The 23,323-nt window shown below is 36.9% G+C and overlaps 1 protein-coding gene across 32 annotated transcripts in view; it reads right to left on the bottom strand.

Annotated features, from left to right (window-relative positions):
* Positions 1-23,323, bottom strand: part of PTPRD (protein tyrosine phosphatase receptor type D) — a 536,986-nt gene that overhangs the window by 107,907 nt on the left and 405,756 nt on the right. For 19 of the 32 annotated variants that reach the window (XM_044939860.2, XM_044939864.2, XM_044939862.2 and 16 more), the window contains 2 exons: positions 16,726-16,767; positions 16,121-16,218 (listed from right to left, as the gene is read on the bottom strand). In XM_044939860.2, the coding sequence (XP_044795795.1) occupies positions 16,121-16,218; positions 16,726-16,767 (140 nt within the window). The remainder of the gene's footprint in view (positions 1-16,120; positions 16,219-16,725; positions 16,768-23,323) is intronic. The other 13 variants (XM_044939874.2, XM_044939875.2, XM_044939876.2 and 10 more) reach the window with 1 other exon arrangement.

The raw sequence follows: 23,323 nt of genomic DNA, 5'->3' as shown, positions 1-23,323 counted from the left end.
ATCCTTCCATTTAATAATTCCTTAGTTTTCCAACTCCACTATAAGTTACAGAATGAAATACACTTTACTATTTTTCTTTGTAGTCTATAAAACAGATTGTCCAGGACAGGTAAAAGTAAAATATATTGGTATAATTTTAACAATTTTTGTCTCAGTTGCTGTGAAAGTCTTTTGAAATTAGGAAGATCATTTCTTTTGTAATTATACTTTTACCCTGATTTATAATGTTGAGTAAATATATACAAAAATTTTGAATCTGGAAGTAACAGGCTGATGCCCTCCCTCTTCAGATAATCTTCTCATCAAAGCTGAAAACTATAAATGCATTGACCTTACAACAATCTATATTGATTAGCAAGACTACTGAAAATAACCTATTGGATAAGCTATGGTCCATAAAATTGCATAGTTTAAACAAGGTCCACAGTATGTTAGAAGAATAACAAGATCCTTTTCCCTATCTAATACTGGAAAAAGCTGAATAGATACACCCTTTCTAGGGGATTTATGTGTGTCTATTTACAACTGATGTTACTGTGAAAAGACCATTTTTTCCAAAGTAAAGATATTATTAATCAAGCTATCCACACAGCTTTATTCTTGACAGATAATTATGTATGTGCTTATTTAAAATATCCATTGTTAAGAAAATATTACACATTCTTTTTATCACACAGCACACATCTTATTTACTCCAACTTGAGGGTACGCTTTGATAGTTTAAGAAGATAGTAAACAAAATACAAAGAGACTAAACAATCTTATACATAGCAATATGGGTAATGTACCAAAGATAAAGGAAAGGTACTAGCTGATATAATCTCTTTTAAAATATAGATACAATATAAAGCAAGTAGGTTTTATAATAAGGGAGGTAAAAAAAAAAGTTTATATGACATTTTAGTAGCTCATACTACTTCCTGGAGGTATGTATTTCATCCCATTAAGGAATTTTGGTTAAAATGATAACACAAAATACTGTGCTTGATAATTGCTCCCATTGCTTAAAGAAACACTAAAAATTCTGGGGAAATATAATAAAGAACAAATTCTGTTCCATAATCTTATTTAAATACATTCAAATAACAGAATATGAGAAAAGGAAATATGTTTTCTCTAAAATGGGTCCAAAACCTATGAGTTTAAAGGATTTATTTTTCAGTCCAAGAAATTAGCAAATACAGACTTTGAAAAATAGATTTTAGATAGCTGCTGGAACTCTAGCTGGATTTCTAAATCCCTGAAGTTTATTGAATGTTAGAAAAGCAAAAAAAAAAAAAAAAAAAGAAAAAGTCATGTCTCCTCGCATGGTAGATATAACAAATATAGACAAAAAACCAAATCCTATTACAGTGGAGTAAAACTCATAGCTGTGTGTTACTGGAATCCTGGCAAAATCCAGTTGTTGAAGTTGTGGTCAAAAATCTAGGTAAAAACCTGAAGGAAACTCTAGACTCAGAATTCAAGGGCAAGAATTGTGAATCATTAGTTTTTGTATCCCCTGAGTTTAGCAAAGTACCTGATACATAGTAAGAATTCAGTAAATGACTGCAATATGAGATAAGCTGAATATAAAGATAGAAGGGGAGACAGACCTCTAAAGGAATGGACATTCATGTGTTTGGAAATTTTTTTAGAGCTAGCCAATATTTTTAGAATTGGTCTTCCACTGTTCACAGGGATATTTGGAAGAAATGAGCAGCTCTGTCTCACAGAGTTCATTTGATTATTCTCCAAGGAAAACTACAATCCTCAGTCTGCGGCACCATAATTGTTTGTTGTGGGAATGATTATAGATCAAAAACAAAAAGATTATATCCCTTTTCAAGAGCAAATGAGTAGCAAGAACAGATGAAGTCTTAAGCAAACAAAGACGTTCTTTTCATGCAAATGTGTTTATGATAAAACTAGAGCGAGATAAATACTGAAACTACTAGTCTTTGTGAAACTTGCTGGCAGATTTTTAGTTTTGAGGAAAGATGACTTCCCCGCCCAGAGCTGGCCTTGGGATACGAATACCACAGATCATTTTTCTTTACAGATAAAGGAGAAGTGAGTTCTGCAATGAGCATTCTGCTGCTGCTTATGTCAGGCACAGGAATGAATGAATAAATGAATGGCTTCTCTATCTCTGCACAGAAGCCCCATCAGATACTTGATCTCCTGTTGTGTTGTTGTTGTTTAGTTGCAAAGTCCGTCTGACTCTTGTGACCCCATGGACTTCAGCCTGCTACACTCCTCTGTCCATGGGATTTCCCAGACAAGAAGACTGGAGTGGGTTGCTATTTCCTTCCCCTTGGGGATCTTCCCCACCCAGGGGTCGAACTCATGTTTCCTGCATTGCAGGCAAATTCTTTATCATTGAGTCACCAGGGAAGCCCCCGATCTCCTGTACTGTCCCACTAATATATTCCCATGAGGGGTCCACCAGGGAAAGCCAAAGGCGGATTTTCCACCTAGATAGAAGGCTGTTGGCCATGAAGTTGCTGTCCTTCTGTTCCCATAGGATCTATGTTGTAGTACAGAACATTTACCTGAACGAAGCATCTCTATTCATGACTTGATGAATGATGTCCATCTTAATGTTGTGCAGCTTATGTTTGGGAAGAGTAAGATGTGAAGAGCAGACTATGTTCCTGCTTCATTTTTTACACTTATGCCTACATTCATCCCAGGAACATTTATCATGCTAGTCATAGGTTAATAGTCCAACATTATCTGCTAGTCACAAGGATACCCCAATAAACACAATAACTTTCCCTGCCCCGAAAAAGCTTTGATTCCAGTGGAAGACACACCAGTAAAACAATCAAGACTGTGATCCCTCGCAGTGGATTCAAGCACAGTGAAGAGTGAATCTGCTGCCACAGCACAGGCACTGTCCCACCTTCATACCGGCCTTTTACTCAACAGGAGTATTTTCAAACAACTCCACAGAGACATGAGCTCCCTCCATCAGGTGTTTAAGTGTGATATAAACAAAAGAAGCATAAGTCTTCATAAAAATGTAGGGGAAAAAAGTTTAGGTCTCCTTGACTCTTGATAATGTATCCATCTAATATTCAAATATAAAGTATACCCAGTGAACTGTTCACTTTAGAAAGCTGTACTTTATAATATATGAATTCTATCTCAAAATAATAAAGAAAAATACACAAAATATATCACAGAAATTTCCTTCTGGCCTATGAGCACCTTATTTCTTCCAGTAAATAAAAGACACTCTTTTATCACAAACCTTGACAACTTTCTGAATGTACAGCACTGTTTATAATTAGGGTTCTCATATAGATAGCAAAACTTTTTGTTTGCAGTAATGTACAGTGTTTTGTTTTTTGAATATTAGTCTATTTGTATCTAGGGAGTCTATCCAGAAAACATCAGCTGTTTCTAATGTCAGATGAGAAACTGGCTGAGTAACTTGAGCTACATCTCTTAACCTCTGGGAAAATGTCACCTCTTCAGTGAAACCACAGACTAGATTTGAAGATTTTTGGAAATCCTCAAATATAATTCCCAGCGGAATTCTATGCCACTAGATTCAAACTTCTGAAACTTTAGGACAGTATTTTGTTTTTTGTTTTCTAAGATAATGGGAGACTCCTTGAGCTGTGACAGGAAGGATCAATATGGAAGGAACAGAAAAGGAAGAAAAAAGGAAATCAATGCTCAGTTAGTTGCACAGCAACACCCACCAACTCCAATGCTCAGGCTGAAACTTTTTATTTCTCTTTCTGTCTCAACTGATGACAGGGAAGCCAATTAATGACCTTGGGGGGAAACGGGACCAAGTTCTTGCACTGTCACTAACATGACACCCTAACTGCTCCTAACACAAGGGAGGCAGCATTTCAGTGTTCGTTAACTGTCCTAATTACAGTGCCTCAATCACTTCAGCCATGCCTGCCTGCACTTCTAAGTTAGAGATTTGGTTCAAGTCTGTGGGATGGGGTAGGGCATGAGCACGGTGAGGGGGAAGGGCAGAGGGAAGGGAGCTCCTGATCCATCTGATACTAAGTGGTTCTTAAGGGACTCATTCATGTTGCTTGAACATTGATCATTTTGCAAGTCATCTTTGTCAAACAGATGAAGGCATCCAAACTGTTCCTTTTTTTTTCACTTTTTATATTAGCGTATACTTGATTTACATATACATATATCTATTATTCGGAGAAGGCAATGGCACCCCACTCCAGTACTCTAGCCTGGAAAATCCTATGGACGGAAGAGCCTGGTAGACTGGAGTCCATGGGGTCACTAAGAGTCGGATACGACTGAGCGACTTCACTTTCACTTTTCACTTTCATGCATTGGAGAAGGAAATGGCAACCCACTCCAGTGTTCTTGCCTGGAGAATCCCAGGGACAGGGGAGCCTGGTGGGCTGCCATCTATGGGGTTGCACAGAGTCAGACACGACTGAAGCGACTTAGCAGCAGCAGCAGCATATCTATTATTTTTCATTTAGGTTATTACAGAATATTGAGTAAAGCTTCCTGTGCTATACAGTAGATCCTCTGATTATCTACTTGGATAATCTATTTTATATAATCTATATATATAGCAGTGTGTGTGTTTTTTGTTTATTTTTAATTGTAGCGTAATTGCTTTACAATATTGTGTTGGTCTCTGTCATACATCAACATGAATCAGCCACAGGTATGCATGTGTTCCCTCCCTCTTCAGCCTCCCTCTCACCTCCCACCTCATCCTACCCTCTAGCTTGTCACAGAGCACAGGGTTGAGCTCTCTGGGTCCTGCTGAAAATTCCCACTGGCTACCTATTTTACATATGGTAATGTGTATGTTTCAATGCTACTCTCTCCATTTGTCCCAAAAGAACTTAACCATGCTCTGTCTTCATCACCACTCACCTTCTAATTGCCTTCATAGAGCTTCTTTTTGGAGGAAGAAGGGAATGTTACCGCAGACAAGATGAGCTCTGAAACACATTCAGTGCTAGTGCCTGACATATATTCACCTTCATACCAACTTTATGAGTAAAGACTAATATTCTCATTCTAACTAAGAGAGAAGCAAGGCCAGGAGAGGCGCAGTAACTGGTTCAAGTCAAGCGGCACAGTGCTAATTGGCAGAGTGAAAATAGGAACCTTGTTTTCTCTGACTTCAAAGCTCTCTCCCACATCTGCTATTGTAACCCTCAAAGTACACACTTATCACTCAGGCCCTAAAACCCCAACTTCATTTTAAAATCAAAATAAAACTCCAAAGTGGCCTCTCTGTCCTATTGATCTCTTTGAAGTTGAGAGCTTGCTTTGGAAGTAGAGACACTTCAGGATTAACTGTTTCCTGAGAGCCTGGGGCTCCACATAGGAGCAGTGGAGAGTCTGCACAGTGTCCAGTGATGGTTAAGGGCCAATCAGTTATGACAGACTGGTGTGAGGACAAGGATTGAGAGACAGAAAACTGGAGTTACACGAGATTCCCCCCCAAATGCTGCTATGACTCCCAGGAGAAAAAATGAAAAGTTCAAGTAGAAAAGATATGGAATTTAACCTTGCTAAGGAAACTGTCTAAGGTTTAAAAAAAAAAAAAAAGTGGGTTTGTGAACATTAAAGAAGTCCAAATTCAAGTAAGTTTTGGAACTTGAGAATTTGCTTGCAGTTTGAATTTGAACAGCTACAAAAGTGCAGAAAGAATAAAAGACTATAAACACATTATCTGCACACCCTGGTTGTGGATGCAACATTAACTTCTGAGGTGAGCTGCGTGTCTTTGTGTCCTGCTAGATTTGTTTACAAGATGCAGAATGGCAGCCAGCCGGGAAGGGACTCTCTGTACCTTCATATCTTACTTGAGGAGGCCAGTCCTCAGCTATGAACAAAGAAAGCATCTTCTCAGACTGCCAGCTGGCAGGCTTGTCTTTACTCTAAACACTGCATTGGGAGTTTAATCAGTAGGTACATTTGAGTTAAGGCTGAGGGGTCTGCATTAAAATGCATTCACTTCTGTACTGTCTAAAGATAATAACAGTGTATTTTCTGAGAGAAAAGGGTCTGAAAATAAGGCTTCAACTGCTGATAAATCAGGTGGGGATGAGAAAAGCAGCTCTTTTTACAGAAAGACATTCTTTGTTCTGTTTGCTCCTGTTGTTCCTACTAGCAATTTTGACCACAACAAAGAGCTTCCATGAACTGTAAATTCAGTTAGAAATTGATCCAGACACACACTTTGGTTAATCATCTGCTGTGGGGCCAGTGAGTGGTTTGCTGGGTGGCCAACAGCATACAGAGAATGCCTAACACCTGACCAGGAGAAGTTAATATTCGAACGCAGGAGATGAGTAGAATAAAAGAAGCAACAGCCTAGTGCTAAGTGCATTGGTTTAAGTTAGCAAGTTTTCTTTTTCTTTTTTTTCTTGATGATGATGATTTTTTTCTCTTTTTTATTGAGTTCAGAAAAGCCCTACAGGTATGATCAATGACAGGGATGGGAAGAGGCCAGAGTTTCATTGATTCAAAGACATTTATTTTTTTCACGTTTTAATCTCTCTGAAATTGACATGCATCTTAAAATTGATGGCATCTGTTTGATGAAGGAGGACCTACTCAGACTGCTGTGCACTTGTATCAGGGGCTCTGTGAGCACTTTGAATGTATTAATTTATTTTTAATTACCTTTGTGGTAGGTTTACTTCTATTTTAGAAATGAAAAAAGTAAAATACAGAGAGGTTCAGTTATTTGCTTAAGGTCACACAGCTTGAGACAAACAGCCTGACTCCATGAGCTGTGATTTTAGCCACTGGTGTCCTCCTACCCCACTGTAAGGCTCCAAGTGGCATGCAGAGGGCTTTGGACCTAATCTGAAACAGGAAAACTACTGTGTTTTTTAAGAAGTAGGTAATGATTCCCACACTCTTACCCTAGTCAGGATGTTCCACTTTGGAATAGTAAATTTAGCCATTCATCTCCCCCAAAGGAGGTTAAATTGGTTTATCCAGCCCAGATATGAAAAGGATACTAGTTTTTACATTATAAAATCATTCATTTTCTCATTCATTACACAAACCACCAAAATGTGTTCAAAGTTAAAAGGAAAAAAAAAAAAAAAGACAAAACACTTTCTATCCCTGTGACTCATGTGTCAAACATAATTAGAAATTTTCCCCGGTCAATTTTACTCATCAACTCTGCATAAAAGATGAAAATAGATCTGTCAGCCACCACTTTTTTACTTGAGAAAGGCAGGGAAGCCACTCTGAAGAAAAATTCAGTGCATTGAAAGCTAGACAGAAAGTCAGAGAGATGTGCATATATGTGTGTTTGGTTTCTTGTTTACATCTCTGTAATGCCCTAATGAATGTCCACTGTCATGAGTTTACACATAAATTATAAAGTAATTGAAAGCAGATATGACAAGTAGTTTTTGCATTATGAATGCTTGGAGGTTTACAAAACATGAGCAATAAAGGCTTTCTGCCTACAAATGCACTCTGGCACACAAACATGGTCAGATACACCTACAGCCTTTTTCTAGAGAAAACAGAAATGTTTTCTTTTGGGATCTTTGCTTTGATGACAGATAGTTTTGTCCTTCCATGGAGAAAGACAAAGCTTACCATTGGAGATGAAGAAACATGGATGGAGAATGTAGCAAATGACATAGGAAAACCACTGGGTTTGCCCAGGGATAATGGTGCAACACAAACTGGGGGCTACGACATTTTTATCAAATTTTTAGCATAAATATTGACCTAGTTGAAGACTTAGATTTCTGGATTCTACAACCAATGCATAATAAACAACAGTAAAATCTTTGGTGTCTAGAGCAGGTGAGTTAAAATAGTGTTCTTCTTAAACAGGAAGTCATGAATTTGTGAACTGTTTCAGCTACGTACCCGGTGTGTGACCTTGAATAAGTTGTTCTTTCTCAGTCTTGTTGTTCCCTACCCCTGTGATGAGAAGGTTAAACTACATGATCCCTGACGTCTATTCCAGCTCTAGCCATTTAAAAATAGGATCTAGGCAATGTTTTTTTAATGTCTCTATATATCCTGGCATCTCTTGATATGTTTCATCATTCATGAGAAAATAATACATCTTTTTAATTTACCTGTCTCACCAGTATTGTGAAGATTTTAGCCTATTGGACAAAGGTGCCACATACATGCTGTCATTAAAATGGAAAGACAGGGCACTGTTATCTGGACTGTTTCAGATAAGAGGCTCATTATCCTCTTCTCAGACTGGAGATGTGAGAGCGTTGCCATGAGTACAGGAAGAAACTCTTAGCACATTAGGATGCTAAATGTTGGAGGGCACATGGGCGCTGAGATTAAAGATAATACACTGGCACAGATGGCAGCAAAGATCTGGACTAGACTGGGTAGCAACAAAATAGGTCAAAGGTATCCTTCTGATAGGCCTTCTGTGAATCAGGTTTTCACCTTTCTCTGATTGCAGCAAAAACAAAACAAAACAAACCTGATCTTCAGAGACTGTGTGTGTGTGCTCACTCATTGACTCTTTACAACCTCATGGACTGGACAGCCTGCCAGGCTCCTCTGTCCATGAATTTCTCAAGCAAAAATACTGGAGTGTGTTGCCATTTCCTACTCCAGGGGATCTTCCTGATCCAGGGATTGAACTTGTGTCTCCTGCATTAGCTGGTGGATTCTTTATCAATGCCCATTCAGAATAGTTTAGCTTTCTTTCTTTCTTTCTACATTTGTTTATTTATTTAATTAAAGTATAGTTGATTTAGTTTTTCCAGTGTACAGCAAGGGTTATATATATTCTTTTCCAGATTCATTTCCACTATAATTTATTTAAGATATTGGATATAGTAGTAGTTTCGGTGTGTGTGTTTGTGTGCATATACATACAGATATATAGTTATTGTTCAGTCACTCAGTTGTGTCCAACTCTTTGTGACCTTGTAGACTGCAGCACACCGGGCTTCCCTGTCCTTTACTATCTCCTGGAGTTTGCCCTAAGTCGTATGTACACACATGTATGTATGTGAGTGTGTGTGTGTACGCACGCACATGCGTGTGTATTTAAAATACCACTAAAAGGCCTAGTGATGACAAATTTGAAAATATAATAGATATTGGATAAGTATTTATGTCTACGTAACTGCCATGGGCAGATGGACTGTGGTCCAAAATGTAATTTGTAAGTCACCTGCTTGGAACTTTGAAATCAGCTGAGTTAACTACTTTTAAAAGGGAGATTATCCTGAACCCCCCTCCATGTGTATACCCGTGGCGGATCCATGTTGATGTATGGCAAAACCAATACAATATTGGAAAGTAATTAACCTCCAATTAAAATAAATAAATTTATATAAAAAATAAATAAAAAATACAGTAAAAAAACTTTTATTAAAAAAATAAAAGGGAGATTATTTCCTTAATGTAGAAAACAAAGGTATAGATTCTATAATGTACCTGAAGTACACTGCCCCCTGACAAAATGCTCCTCACTGCTCTTCTTCCTGTTTATACTATCAGTTGTTGTTGTTGTTGTTGTTCAGTCACTCAGTTGTGTCTGACTCTTTGTGACCCCATGGACTGCAGCACACCAGGCTTCCCTGTCCTTAGCTATCTCCCGGAGTTTGCTCAAACTCATGTCCATTGAATCAGTGTTGCCATCTAATCATCTCATCCTCTGTCACCCCTTTCTCCTCCTGCCCTCAATCTTTTCCAGCATCAGGGTCTTTTCCAAGAACTTTTTTCAGTTCTTTGCATCAGGTACCCAAAGTATTGTAGCTTCAGCTTCAGCATTAGTCTTTCCAATGAATATTCAGGGTTGATTGCCTTTAGGATTGACTGGTTTGATCTCCTTGCTGTTGAAGGGACTCTCAAGTCTTAACCAGCACCACAAATCAAAAGCATCAATTCTTGAGTGCTCAGCCTTCTTTAAGGTCCAACTCTCACATCCATACATGACTACTGGAAAAAAAACATAGCTTGGACTGTACAGACCTTTGTTGGCAAAGTGATGCTTCTGCTTTTTAACATACTGTCTAGGTTTGTTATAGCTTTTCCCAAGGAGCAAGAACCTTTTAATTTCATGGCTGCAGTTAGCATCTGCAGTGATTTTGGAGCCTAAGAAAATAAAGTCTGTCACTATTTCCATTGTTTCCCCATCTATTTGCCATGAAGTGATGGGACCAGATGCCATGATCTTTGTTTTTTTAAATGTTAAGTTTTAAGCCAGCTTTTTCACTCTCCTCTTTCATTTTCATCAAGGGGCTCTTTAGTTCCTCTTCACTTTCTGCCATTAGGGTGTTATATCATCTGCTTATCTGAGGTTATTGATATTTCTCCCGTCAATCTTGATTCCAGCTTGTGCTTCATCCAGCCTGGCATTTTGCATGATGTACACTGCATATAAGTTAAATAAATATGGTGACATTATACTGCCTTGATGTACTCCTTTCCCAACTTCAAATCAGTCCTTTGTTCCATATCCAGATCTAACTGTTGCTTCTAGACCTGCATACAGGTTTCTCGAGAGGCAAGTAAGGTTAGTCTGGTATTCCCCTCTCTTGAAGAATTTTCTGCAGTTTGTTGTGATCTACACAGTCAAAAGCTTTACCACAGTCAATTAAGCAGATGCTTTTTCTGGAATTCCCTTGCTTTTTCTATGATCTAACAGATGTTGGCAATTTGACCTCTGGTTCCTCTGACTTTTCTAAATCCAGTTTGTACATGTAAGTTCTCAGTTCACATACTGTTGAAGCCTAGCTTGAAGGATTCTGAGCATTATCTTGCTAGCATGTGAAATGAGTATAACTGTGCCATAATCTGAACATTCTTTGGCATGGCATTTCTTTGGGATTGGAATGAAAATTGACCTTTTCCAGTCCTGTGGCCACTGCTGAGTTTTCCAAATTTGCTGGCATATTGAGTGCAGCACTTTCACAGCATCATCTTTTAGGATTTGAAAGAGCTCAGCTGAAATTCCATCACCTCCACTAACTTTGTAGTGATGCCTCCTAAGGGCCCACTTGACTTCACATTCCAGGATGTCTGGACACTCTAGGTGAGTGATTACACCATCGTGATTATGTGGGTCATGAAGATCTATTTTGTACAGTTTTTCTGTGCATTCTTGCCTCCTCTTCTTAATCTCTTCTGCTTCTTTTAGGTCCTTACTGTTTCTGTCCTTTATTGTGCCCAACTTTGCATGAAGTGTACTATCAGTACTACCTTTTGTTCAGTACCTTTTCCAGTTCTTTATGTCACTACTCTCCCTTTACTGAAAACTCAGAAACACTGCGTTAGTACTCTGGATTCACTTCTAGATGTTATTATTAGTATTTTGTGGGGTGAGGTGGGGAGTTAAGGTATATAGCTAACATTGCCTACTCGACATCCTAAAAATAGAAGTTTCTTGTGACTTTATATTCCTCTCAGTACTTAGCATGATGCTTTTCTGCAGCACTATGGTGGATAATTATTGGTTCCCCCTCCATCTCAGAAGTAACTTTGTCTCTTTGATCCAAGGGAGGAATCAGATGTGTAGGGATGGGCTATTAGGAGCTATGTCCTAAAATGTGCCTCCACAACCCAGTGAGTCCATTTAAGTTTACAGTTTGTTTTCTGGCATTTGCAATTTGACAAGAAAAATTCTCGTTCTTTAGGGATTCTCTATGTAAAAGAATATATGATCAAAGGATCTATTTTCTGTATGTGGGTGGGAGAAACAGAAGAAGCTGGCATGTACAGGGGAGAGAACAGTGCAGCCCAGAGAAAAACACTATGGGGAGAGTTTCAGAGTGGGTGTGGAAATCTCTACAGTCTCCCAGTGTCAGATAACAGTTATTTTTTTAATTGATTGAAGTATAGTTGGTTTACAATATTGGGTTAGTTTCTAATGTACAGCACAGTGATGCAGTTATATGTCTATATCTACCTATATTCTTTTTCAGATTCTTTTCCATAATAGGTTATTACAAGATACTGAATATAGTTCCCTGTGCTATACAGTAGGATCTTATTTAATTTATTTATAAGTAGTGTGTATCTGTTAATCCTAAATTCTTAATTTATGTCCCTCCTCCCTTTTGATAAGCATAAGTTTCCTATGTCTGTGAGTCTATTTCTGTTGTGTAAATAAATTCATCTCTAGCATTTTTTAGATTCCACATATGTGATATCATATGATATTTATCTTCAGATAAAAGTTTTTGAAGCATACCTGCATGGATAGCATTTGCTTCTATATAAATATATAATTTATAATACATGTATAATAGGTAATATACAATAAATACAACAAATGGCCCTTTATTTTCCTTTAAGCAGACTCTAGGAGCTGCAGTTAATTTCTTGTTCAGTCTCTAAGTCGTGTATGACTCTTTGTGATCCCATGGATTGTAGCCCATCATGGGATTTCCCAGGCAAGAATACTGGAGTGGGTTGCCATTTCCACTTCCAGGGGATCTTCCTCACCCAGGGATCAAACCTGTGTCTAGTTACTTACAGTCAATCTAATATAAACAGGACTCATGTATATGATACTGGTAATGCTGACTGTGATGGCTGTCAAACTGATCTCATACTCAGATATATTTGCCATCTGAGGAAATGGTGAAATGAAGATTTGAGGGGCGTATGTGTATTGTATACACACATACACAATTATTCAGTCTTAAACAAGATTCTGCCATTTGCAACAACACTGATGGACTCTGAGGGCATGGGCATCATGCTAAAGGAAATAAACCAGACAGATAAATATTGTATGACTTCACTTAGATGGAATCTAAAAAAATAAAAAACAAAATTCTCAGAAACAGAAAACAGATGGGTCATTGTCAGAGGCATAGGGTGGATGATGGAAGAAATGAGTCAAAGTGATCAAAAGGTAAAAGCTGCCATTTTACAACTGACTCTTGAACAATGCAGGAGTTAATATTATAATTTATAACTAGGTTTTGCTATTGAAAAATATCCATGTATAAGTGGACTTGTGCAGTTCATATCCATGTTATTCAGGGTTATAAGTCCTGAGGATGTAATATACAACGTGGTGGCTATTTAACAATAATGTGATGTATATTTGAATGTTGTTAAGGATATATATTCAGAGTTCTCATTACAAGAAAAAATAATTTGGAGTTATGTTAAGTGATAGATTGTAACTAAATTTACTGTGGTAATCATTTTGCAATATACACATATATCAAATCACATTGTATGATAAACTAATACAATGTTAAGTTTCAGTTATGTCCCAATATAACTTGAGATAAAGAAATAAAATGAACATTCGTAATTAGCATGGTTGAATCACTAGACTAGCATTTTTGAAGTTCAGACAAGGAATTCGGATTTTAATTGCGCTTCCAAATGATCCATATGTAAACAGTAGCTAGGAGTTTGTTTGGCAAGATGTCCACATCTATTCTAAATCAGTCGAAACATTCACCAGCCTCATGTACTGACTTTTGACAGTGATACCAAATTTAATTTCTCTGCATTCTGGATGCTATCCTCATATTCTGGCCACTTAAAGTCTAGTAGGACTTGGCAGTCTCATTGAAGAAAATACAAGCCTAAAGTAATTGCAAAGACCTTCAAGATGTAGTTACACTAATTCCTCAGGTTCCTCCTTCCAACTGTCATGAATCTGACTTCAATTTTCTTTATAGTAAAGGAAGTCTCTCACATAATCTAATAATATTGCTTTATAATTTAAACCCACTTCCTCCTAGTCTAACCTCAGAATCAGTGTAAACAGGTTTCATGCATTTAATTCCTGTTTTAATCTTAGAATCAGAGTAGCAGATTTAGCTTCACCCATCTTGAGAGGTCTCAGTAAACATTAATCCATAGTGATTTTGCTAAAATAGTTATGTTTGAAAGTAATATGACTTGTCTCTCCTCACTGAAAAACAGTGAAAAATCTATTCAAGTTTATATAGAGATGATATGTTAAAAAAAAAAAAAAAAAGATAAACTTCTTCCAGTTCTTCCAGTGTGTTGTTCTCTGGTCTAAAATACTATGCAGAAGTCTTTATCATATTATCACAGATGAACACAACACTTAAATATCCCCTTCATGGCTGTTAAGGCACAGTAGAGTCAATTCATGCCCAGGGAGCTTTAATCACAGATCATCGTCATGATAAACGGTGAAGTCAGTGTGGGCTATCATGTCAACGGCTACTCGGGGAGTTCTTAATGGGAGTGCTGCCAGCGTGAAGTTCATAACTACTTTCAAGGAGCACTTCTAATCTAATGGCTAAATGAGTATCATTAGAGTATCTTTACATGCAGCATTTCTAGAGAAATCCTGTATTTAAAGGAGGCAAGTTACTGTAGTCAATGCATACAACTGAGACTGCTTAAATAATGCAGATATTGTCAATAGTTTAAACTTATAAGAGTATAAAGTTAATTAATGGCTTATTAACAAGTTGAGCTATCAAATTGTATTTCTGTGACCCATCATATCATTCATAATCACACATAATGTGTTAAAAGTGGGGCCATGAAGAAAATATCACACACAGCAACACACTAAGAATAACAATAACAACACTCATGATAACAATAAAGAGCAGGTTGGCAGTGTTAAAAATTCTGGCTAGTGAAAGCTAACACTTAACTATGTGATTTTATGTTGCCCCAAATGGCATTCATCATATGCCTTATTTTCTTTTTAAAACTCAATTTTCAATCTGAAGCCTCAAACCAGAAACTATAGAAACTATTTTCAAGAATACTGCACAATGTAAAGAGAGCCTTTATGACTAAGAGGAAGAATAGGAAAGAAATAAGAAGCAGACCATTTAGAAAATAATTCATAATCCAATGTGTTTCCTAAAACTGAAATATTCCCCTAAATGCTTGAAAGAGAATAAGTGAAAATATAATTTAACCAATGAGTGAGCAAACAAAATCTCCTTTGTGTTCTATCAACAAAGATGTTGGAATATGTAAATTGAGTAAAAGGTTACCAGCTCTTGAGACTGAATGGGGCTACAGATATGTTTTGCTTAGGAAGAACAATAAAATAATCAAAAAATGAATGTTTAAAGACTAGAAAATCCATGCAAATGTCCAGATTGCCACAGGCCCCACTGCTCCACATTCTCTTACATGGAGCTTTTTCACGTGGTTGATAACTCTCTAGCCACTTGAGGTTAGGGCTCTTCTTAGAGTTTTCTAATCAAATATGACAGGGAAAAATGTTAGAGTTGGTAGGGACTGAGAGAAATCCAGTCCATCAGCCTCATTTCAGGCTGATAATAGAGAAATCAAGGGTGATAACAAGGATGTGTTTTAAGATTCCCATTGAATAAACCAAAAGAAACTCTTTATGGTAGAACTTGAACAGTTTCAGTTTTGTTATCTGGCACAATTATAAGATTTTAGTTGGACATTTTACTCTTATGCTTTTGCTAGTTAAACTTGATTTAAAAGATAAATGATCATTCAGTTATAAATAATCCATGAATTGGTTCCACTGTGGGTCCCTGTTTCTGAGGAATATGATAAATACTCAGTTTCACAATCTTCTGCTTGATAAATGACACAATATCTAAATACCCACACATATACAACACTTTTTTATTCATTTCATCAAGGATTAACACAAAACCTTTAAGGATTCTGAAAATGTAAGATACTGTTAAGTTCACCACTGTTTCAGAAACACGCAGCAGTCTGTGAACATATTACTATCTTAATATTAGCTCCAATATTATTTTATACTGAATGGGTAAAATCATGTGTATGTACGTAATAATTATAGTTTTAAGGCCATGTAAACTGACCAAGAGGACTTGGAAATCTGCTTATTCTCTGTAATTTCTTTTTCAGTAAGCTTTCTCACCATAATTTAGTGTATCTGGCAATCATATGGTATACTGGGAAGCTTATACATTCAGTATAATAACTTGAAATCAGGAAAGATAAACCAGCCTCATTAAATAACACTGAACAAACATAAAAAATTAGATACTTTTAAAAGTACAACTATGCCATTAATTATACAGATACTTTTAAGTTGGCTATTTGTTGTAAAATTTTGTATCAGATGCTGAGTCATATTTAAAGGAAAAAGAACTGATGGATATGATCATAAAGAAGAGGGGGACAATTCTTGAAAATACTGTCAAGTATAAACACACTGAATTACCTCATATTCCTGGGAAAACTTCAAGTTGTCATTTGCTTTCAACCTTTCAATGTGATCTGCAAGTTCCAAGATAGGTATTGGAGGATGGCTAGCCATACCTATTAAAAGGAAAGAATACAGACATTTGAAAACAAATGAAAATAATGCTAACTATTCCAAAATACAGAGAATACTCTAGTTAGAAATGGCCTGAAAATACGTGAGTAGTAAAGATGTTTAATGTGAAGAAGCAGGCAGATAGTTTGGTTACTCAAAGCAGGACATGCTCTGGAAGGATGAATTTTGTAGCCAAATGAAAAGTCACCAAGCATAATCTCCAAACTAACACTCCTAATGTGAAAGAAAGTGTTATTGTGCAATGAATCAATGCAGTTAGCTGGTGGAGAAAACTGACAGTCAGGCTTGATGTCAACTTCTGCTTTGAGTAATGACTGTTATGTCATTTCAAACTCCTTCTCCTGCACTGTGTGAAATGGAAATTGTGTGGAATTAAATGGTGTAAAGTGAACTAAGAAAACAGACACTTGAGAAAGGCCTAAAAAGGGAAAGAGTTGTGGCTTGATAGGAAACATAAAGTGACTTATGCAGAATCAAGGAAAACTAACTTGAAGAATGAAGGTTACCAGGGTAACCGGAATCATCTGAACCTGCAAAGGAAATGATGGTGTAAATAAAATAAAACAGAACAAATTTGTAAAAAAAAAAAAAAAAGAAAAGAAATGGATGCCTGATATACTTTTAAAAAGCACTAATAAAAATGCTGCAGGTTTTAACAGGATTCATATACATTGTGACTAGATTAAGATCGCTTTAATATTTCACAAACCTGTAGGCGACTGACATTCACATGCAAACATGAGCACAAAGAATGACATGCACCACAGACTGTAGACAACAATCACTGATGACAAAGTCAGACACAAAACTGAGCTGCAAAAATGTTTCCACTAGTAGCAGATTGTAGAGGTTGGGGTTGCAGCCTTCTCCTGGACATTCATCAATGGCCACACTGACAGCTTGGTGATGTTTTGCCCCAAGTCCCCAGTATTCAACCCCTAGCAAACCTACAATCTACTTCAGGTGTAAACATCTTTGTCCACTAATGGGAACTGAATGTAGGAAAGGGAGCAAATGGTGAAAGGATGAAGAGGAAAAAGAAGGTGGTAAAAGAAAGCAGTGACATGGGGGTGATACATCTTCGTTCAGTCGGCCAGCTGAAGGTATTCATCAATTCTGTTAAAAATAAAGCACCACTAACTATGGTGATTCCAGTGTCTTTATAATGATTTTTCATTTTTCATACGATTTATATTTTACTTCTGATTAATTTTTCAAGAGCACCATAAGAGACCATTGCTGACTCATGTCTTATAGGTGCAAATTCCAGCTGACTAGAAAAACTTGAACTAGCATGCCACCAGGGAGGCTTCTAAAGTGAAAAAAAAAAAAAAGTAAGGGAGGGACTCAAGCTGGAAACCCTGTCCCTGTGGACATTCTGCTGTCCCTGGGATTCTGTGCAGGGTGTCAGGCTGAGGTATGGTGACCATTTAGTCAGCACAATGTGTAATTACTTTGTAATTACTTTGCGGGTATTTTAAATATTGTACTGATATTGAAAGCCAATGAGTTCCTTTGTCTCTAATGCCAAATTATCAATGGTTTGGTAAGTTCAGTAAAAAACTATCTTGCTTCTCCTAGACAATCATTTCAGCACTGTGCTGTGATAGGCAGTACTTTAGTATCCATGGCTATGAAAGTCTGCTTTCAGTCAGCTAAAAGCTTAATGGAAGATCCAATAAAAATGAATCAGCTTGGAAGAAGAAACTCTTTGTTGCTGATGTGATTATGCTTTTGGACCTAAATGTTGGAACCCATTTCTAGAACGTTTCCCTGTAGATGGTAGCACTGAACTCATCTACATTTTGTGGGAGGAGCAGTTGAGTGACAGTGATCTAATAATTATAGTGATCTTATCCAGATGAGGCACCCCCAGTGACAAGAATGGAAATGCAAAGGCACAAGAGACTGTAGGCTTGTTTGGGGATGAAATGATGTGGACATCCATTACAGTGCTTTAACAGAGAAAATAATAGAGACAAAGATGTTTAGACCTTTTCGAGCGAATCGTGGGAGAGAGTTATTATCATATATGGACTGAGTGGTGGTTTGGCTAGAGAGGGAGGACACAGAGCCAATCAGGGAGGCGTAGGGGACTGAATTACTGCTCAAAGCTGCAAAAGTAAAGCCAGTTGGAGATGGGAAAAGCATTAGTATAACAGCAGTAGAAGACCATCATAATCAACCAATATTTACTTCTGGCATGCACTGGCACGTGGTCTGGATGTATTACTTTGGAAGCTAATGACAGAGAAATCCAAGCAAATCTGTACTGATCCATTACATTCTAATTCAGCATATGTATATATCACAGGCAAAGACATCATGGCGTTCAAGAATCATTATTTATGATCTGGCAATATTGCTCCAAAGCACTAGGACAAGTAAAAATGTCAACATGGATGTTCCACAGAAAGGGGAGGAGAGCTTGTGGGAATCTGATGGTTCAGGAGAAGAAATCCCAGGCTGAACAGCATACTGAACAGGAATTCTACTTCTAGGCCTGCCATCTACTAATAAGAGACAAACCTCTTGTTATCAAGCACCTAAATTTCTTTTTGTGTAAAAATAAAAGTGGGGAGCTAGATAAAGAGTCACTTCTTTATAACTCATCTCAAAATATTCAGGATTTCTGAGCAGAGAAGGGTCTCATGGATGTAGTTCATATGTGAAGGTTTTAAATGTAACTGTGTCTTTTCTTTGAGGGGTGAGGAACATTTATAGTCTACAAAATAGAAAATTATGCAGTTGAATTGTCAATTTTTTGAATTAAGTTTAACACATTTTTTTAGCTAGCCAAATTACCTTATATCATAAGAATATATTATGTACATATATGCATATCATGTATGTATTCAAAATAAGTAAATGTCAACATAAAAATTATGCTAAAGAATAGATCTGGGATGAAACTCCTCTAACATGAAACTCATTCATTTTCATTATTATTTTTTAAATTAAAGTGTAGTTGATTTACAATGTTCTGTTAGTTTCTGGTACACAACAAAATGATTCAGTTATACATGTATATATACTTTTTTACATTCTTTTCCATTATTGTTTATTACAATATATTTAATATAGTTCCCTGTGCTATAGAGTAGAAACTTGCATGTTGGGCTTCCCTGGTGGCTCAGTCAGTAAAATAATCTGTCTGCAATGCTGGAGATCCAGGTTCAATCCCTGGATTGGAAAGAGCCGCTGGAGAAGGGAATGGCTACCCACTCCAGTGTTCTTGCCTGGAGAATTCCATGCACACGGGAGTTTGATGGGGTGACAAAGAGTGGGACACGACTGAGCGAGTTTGTATTTGCTAATCCCAAACGCCTAAGTTACTCCTCCCCTTATCCTCTCCTCTTTGGTAACCATAAGTTTGCTTTTTATATCTGTGAATCTGTTTCTGTTTTGTAAATAAGTCTATTTGTATACTTTAGATCTGACACATAAGTGATATGATATTTGTCTTTGTCTTTGACATCACTTAGTACAATATGGTAATCTCTAGGTGCATCCATGTTGCTGCAAATAGTATTTCATTTGTTTCTATGGCTGAGTAAGATATTCCAGGGTGTATATGTGTGTGTATGGATACACACACACACACCCCATCTTCTTTATCCATTAATCTGTTGATGGGCATTTTAGATGGCTTCCATGTCTTGGCCATTGTAAATAGTGCTGTTATGAACATTGGGGGTGCACGCGTCTTTTTGAATTAGTTTTCTCTGGATATATCTTTAGCTTTTTCTTAAGGTACCTCCATACCGTTCACCATAGTGCACTGATTTACTTTCCCACCAAGAGTAGGAGGGTTCCCTTTTCTCCACACCCTCTCCAGCATTTATTATTTAACATGAAACTCTTTAGCTCATATCAGAAAATAATTACTAAGGATCTCTTGCAAATATGCTATTATATAATTCTCCCTAAACTTCTCTATTGTCCAATGTGGAAATAGAATTTACAGGATATAATCAAGTATGTTAGAATCTGAATGAAATAGGAGACACTAATTATGAATTTGACCTCACCAAAGTATTTTTTCACTCTTTTGTTTGGAACCTGGTCACTGCTCACAGTCTGGGAACCAATGTTTTTATTAGAACAGTGTTTTCACATTAGCATCTTTTGAGGTGCTTTGAAATCCCTTCTTTCCAGGTTGCACACCTGACCAATTAACTCAGAATATCTGCGTATGGGAGCCAGACATTGACAGTTTTAAAATTCCCCAGTAATACCTTTCAGTCCTTTGGGGATTTTTTTGGGGGGAGCCTGTAACTTTTTTCATTCAGAAATCATATTAAAGTATCTAAGAATGAGATCAGCTTTCTCCTGGTGATACCCTTGAATCTGCTCTAAGTCTCGATTAGGAAGCTTTAGTCTTTAGCTATAATTAGCAGCAAAGAACTTGAAGTGCAGCTCACAGCTGATGAGGACTTGCTAGGGTCTCGACCTCATCAGTTCAAAGCTACAAATGCACAACATAAATGCATTTTAAAGGAAGGCACCCATTGCATCGGAGCAGTTTTCATTATGGAGTTATGACATCAACAATACACACTGTCAACATGAAAAATGACAGACGTAGTCAATGAAATCTGCCTTAGGTTGGAGGGAAAAACAGGATGGCTACTTTTTTTTTTTTTTTTTTTTTGATACTAACTGTGTAATGGCTTCCTTATAAGATGTAAAACTTTAAAAATCATGGTGCCTTAGACGTTACTTAGTCCAGCATTTTCATTTTATAAAAGAGTTCTGAAGACTAGGAAAGTTAAGAGATTTGTATATTTTAGCCCATTATTATTTAGCCCATGGTAAGTAACAAAATCGTATGTGATTTTGGCATCCTTCTACTGTTTTATTTCTGGAATTGAAGCTATGATCTTCTAAAGCAGGGGGCAAAGTTTCCAGTGCTAAAGGGCCCAAGTCAGTTAGGAAAAGAAGTAAAAGTGTAAACAGATATTGAATAGTAAACACTCACAAGAAATGTACTCCTCCCCATTTTTGTGCAACCAGGAATCTCCTAGGACTGTTCTTCATTTCTCTACTTTCAATATGAAATCTCAGCAAAGAGAAATATTTCTCTATTTAAAAAAAATACACTTGTGATGAATGGCAACTGATGTTCTTTCAATGTCAGGATTATCCTTAGGGCTGCTATAGACTGTGGAGAGCTTCTAGAAGGTTGGAAAGTCTAGCAGATGTCTTCCAAGTGGTACTACAGAGCCAAGAGGGTGAGGCTTCTCAGGCTTTCAGTAGCATCTGAAAACCCAGACAATTATGTTGCTTTCCTCCATTTTCACTATTGATTAAAAGTCTTGTTGAAATCCAGTGGGGGTCAAAGAAAAGACCTTTGGAGGCCACATTTGGCTAACAGTGACCTCTGTTTTAGAAGAGTGGAATGTTCCTCCGGTGTGTGAATTAAAATCTAAGAATGCTGAAAGTGAGGGGCAGCATATTTGTGTCACTAGGAGAGACGCTGAGTACTGTGTGTGGGACTGGGCAATGGGTACTTCGCCCATGCTTTGCCCTCTATCCCCACTCCTCTCCAATTAAGTCCACTAGGAAGGCAGATGAAGCTCAGAGGAGTAAAAGGACTTGATCAAGACCATCATTATCAGTAAACTATGGCTTTGTGGGGGTTTTAATCCCACACCTTACCAGTTCTCATTTAGGGAACTTCTCATTATGCCATGCTATCTCTTAAATCATTGAACATCCCTGGGAGAGTGGTGTCACATACATAAATATGGACTTGTGAAATTGGACTGTTCATGCAGTAACATGGCATCATAAACTATTCTCAGTTTGAGAAACTGTGTCAATAATGTATTAGCTTCATTTAGAAGGTACACTTGTGTTGGTGGTGGGGAACAAGTAAAGGACACTCATACACACACCTGTATTTTTTTTTTTTTATGTCTTACGAAGACATTGTGAGCTTCCATGAAAATATTTTAAATGTATACATTTAGTTCATGTTAAAAACTGTAGTGCTATTCAGCAGACATGTTTTCAAAACCCTCCTGAAATATCATGTTTTTGCTTTTCAAATGTTCTATTTTATGAGGTCCTACTCTAACCAATTTTAAGTTTCAAATGAATTTTTTATATATAGAGAAATGTTTATCAAATACTTGCCTTATTTTTTAAACACTGTATTAAATGCCAGTAGATACTTTAAAACTTCATAACAACTTTGTTAACTGGAGGTTTTGTGGTCACTAACAGTGGTGGAACATCTTGTGGATGATTTTGCTGTTAATATTCACGTGGGATAATGTAGTAACACTGTCTTCATGGTTTTCCTTTCTAACATATTGTGATAAAGACTGAAGAACAGGTAGTGGCCATAGAACAGAGAAATGTTATTTTGTTCATCAAATCAGAAGTATACCTACCTACTTAATAAATCATAGCACCTTAGTTTACAAAATATTTAACAGCTTTTCACATCATTTATGAACTACTTAGCATAACTTCAATAACTATAAATACTCTACGTTTACAATTTGCCTCACAAATGAATGGTGAATTTAGAGAACATTGATTTGTAAGGTATAATTGCTTCTTAGTATGACAATGACATTTTGACTTAATCCATGACTAGGATCATCATTAAGGGAAAGGCACTCCAAGAGTGCTTTTTCAGGTAAGCACTAAATGACATAATTAAAATTCATTTTTATGTAGGATTTCTCAAAATGCAGGATTTGAACAAACCATGTTCCTTTATATCAGAAATTTAGCATTTAGATGCAAAGAACCAATGTTTCTGAAATACAAAAAGAGTACATCTAGTATTATTCATTTAGGTATATGCTTACGTTTCCTACAGTACAAAATAAAATATAAGGAGATACGTATAAAAATTGATTTTGTTAGCACTGATCCAGTTAATACTACTAGTGCATCAAAAGAGATGCCTCAAGAGCTTTCAAAATCACTCAGTTGTTATGCAGACATTTGTGTTGCTGATACGGCTATTTCTGATACGTTAACATTTTATGAGTTTGTTTTTGTATTTCACAGCCCATCAATCACCTACCATCCATGTATGCTTTAGGGCAAAACATATTAAGGTCA

The sequence above is a fragment of the Bubalus bubalis genome, chromosome 3 (genome assembly GCF_019923935.1).
Source record: "Bubalus bubalis isolate 160015118507 breed Murrah chromosome 3, NDDB_SH_1, whole genome shotgun sequence".
NCBI lineage: Eukaryota > Metazoa > Chordata > Mammalia > Artiodactyla > Bovidae > Bubalus > Bubalus bubalis.
The sequence above is the reverse complement of the archived record's forward strand: the minus strand, read 5'-3'. Positions and strand labels throughout refer to the sequence as shown.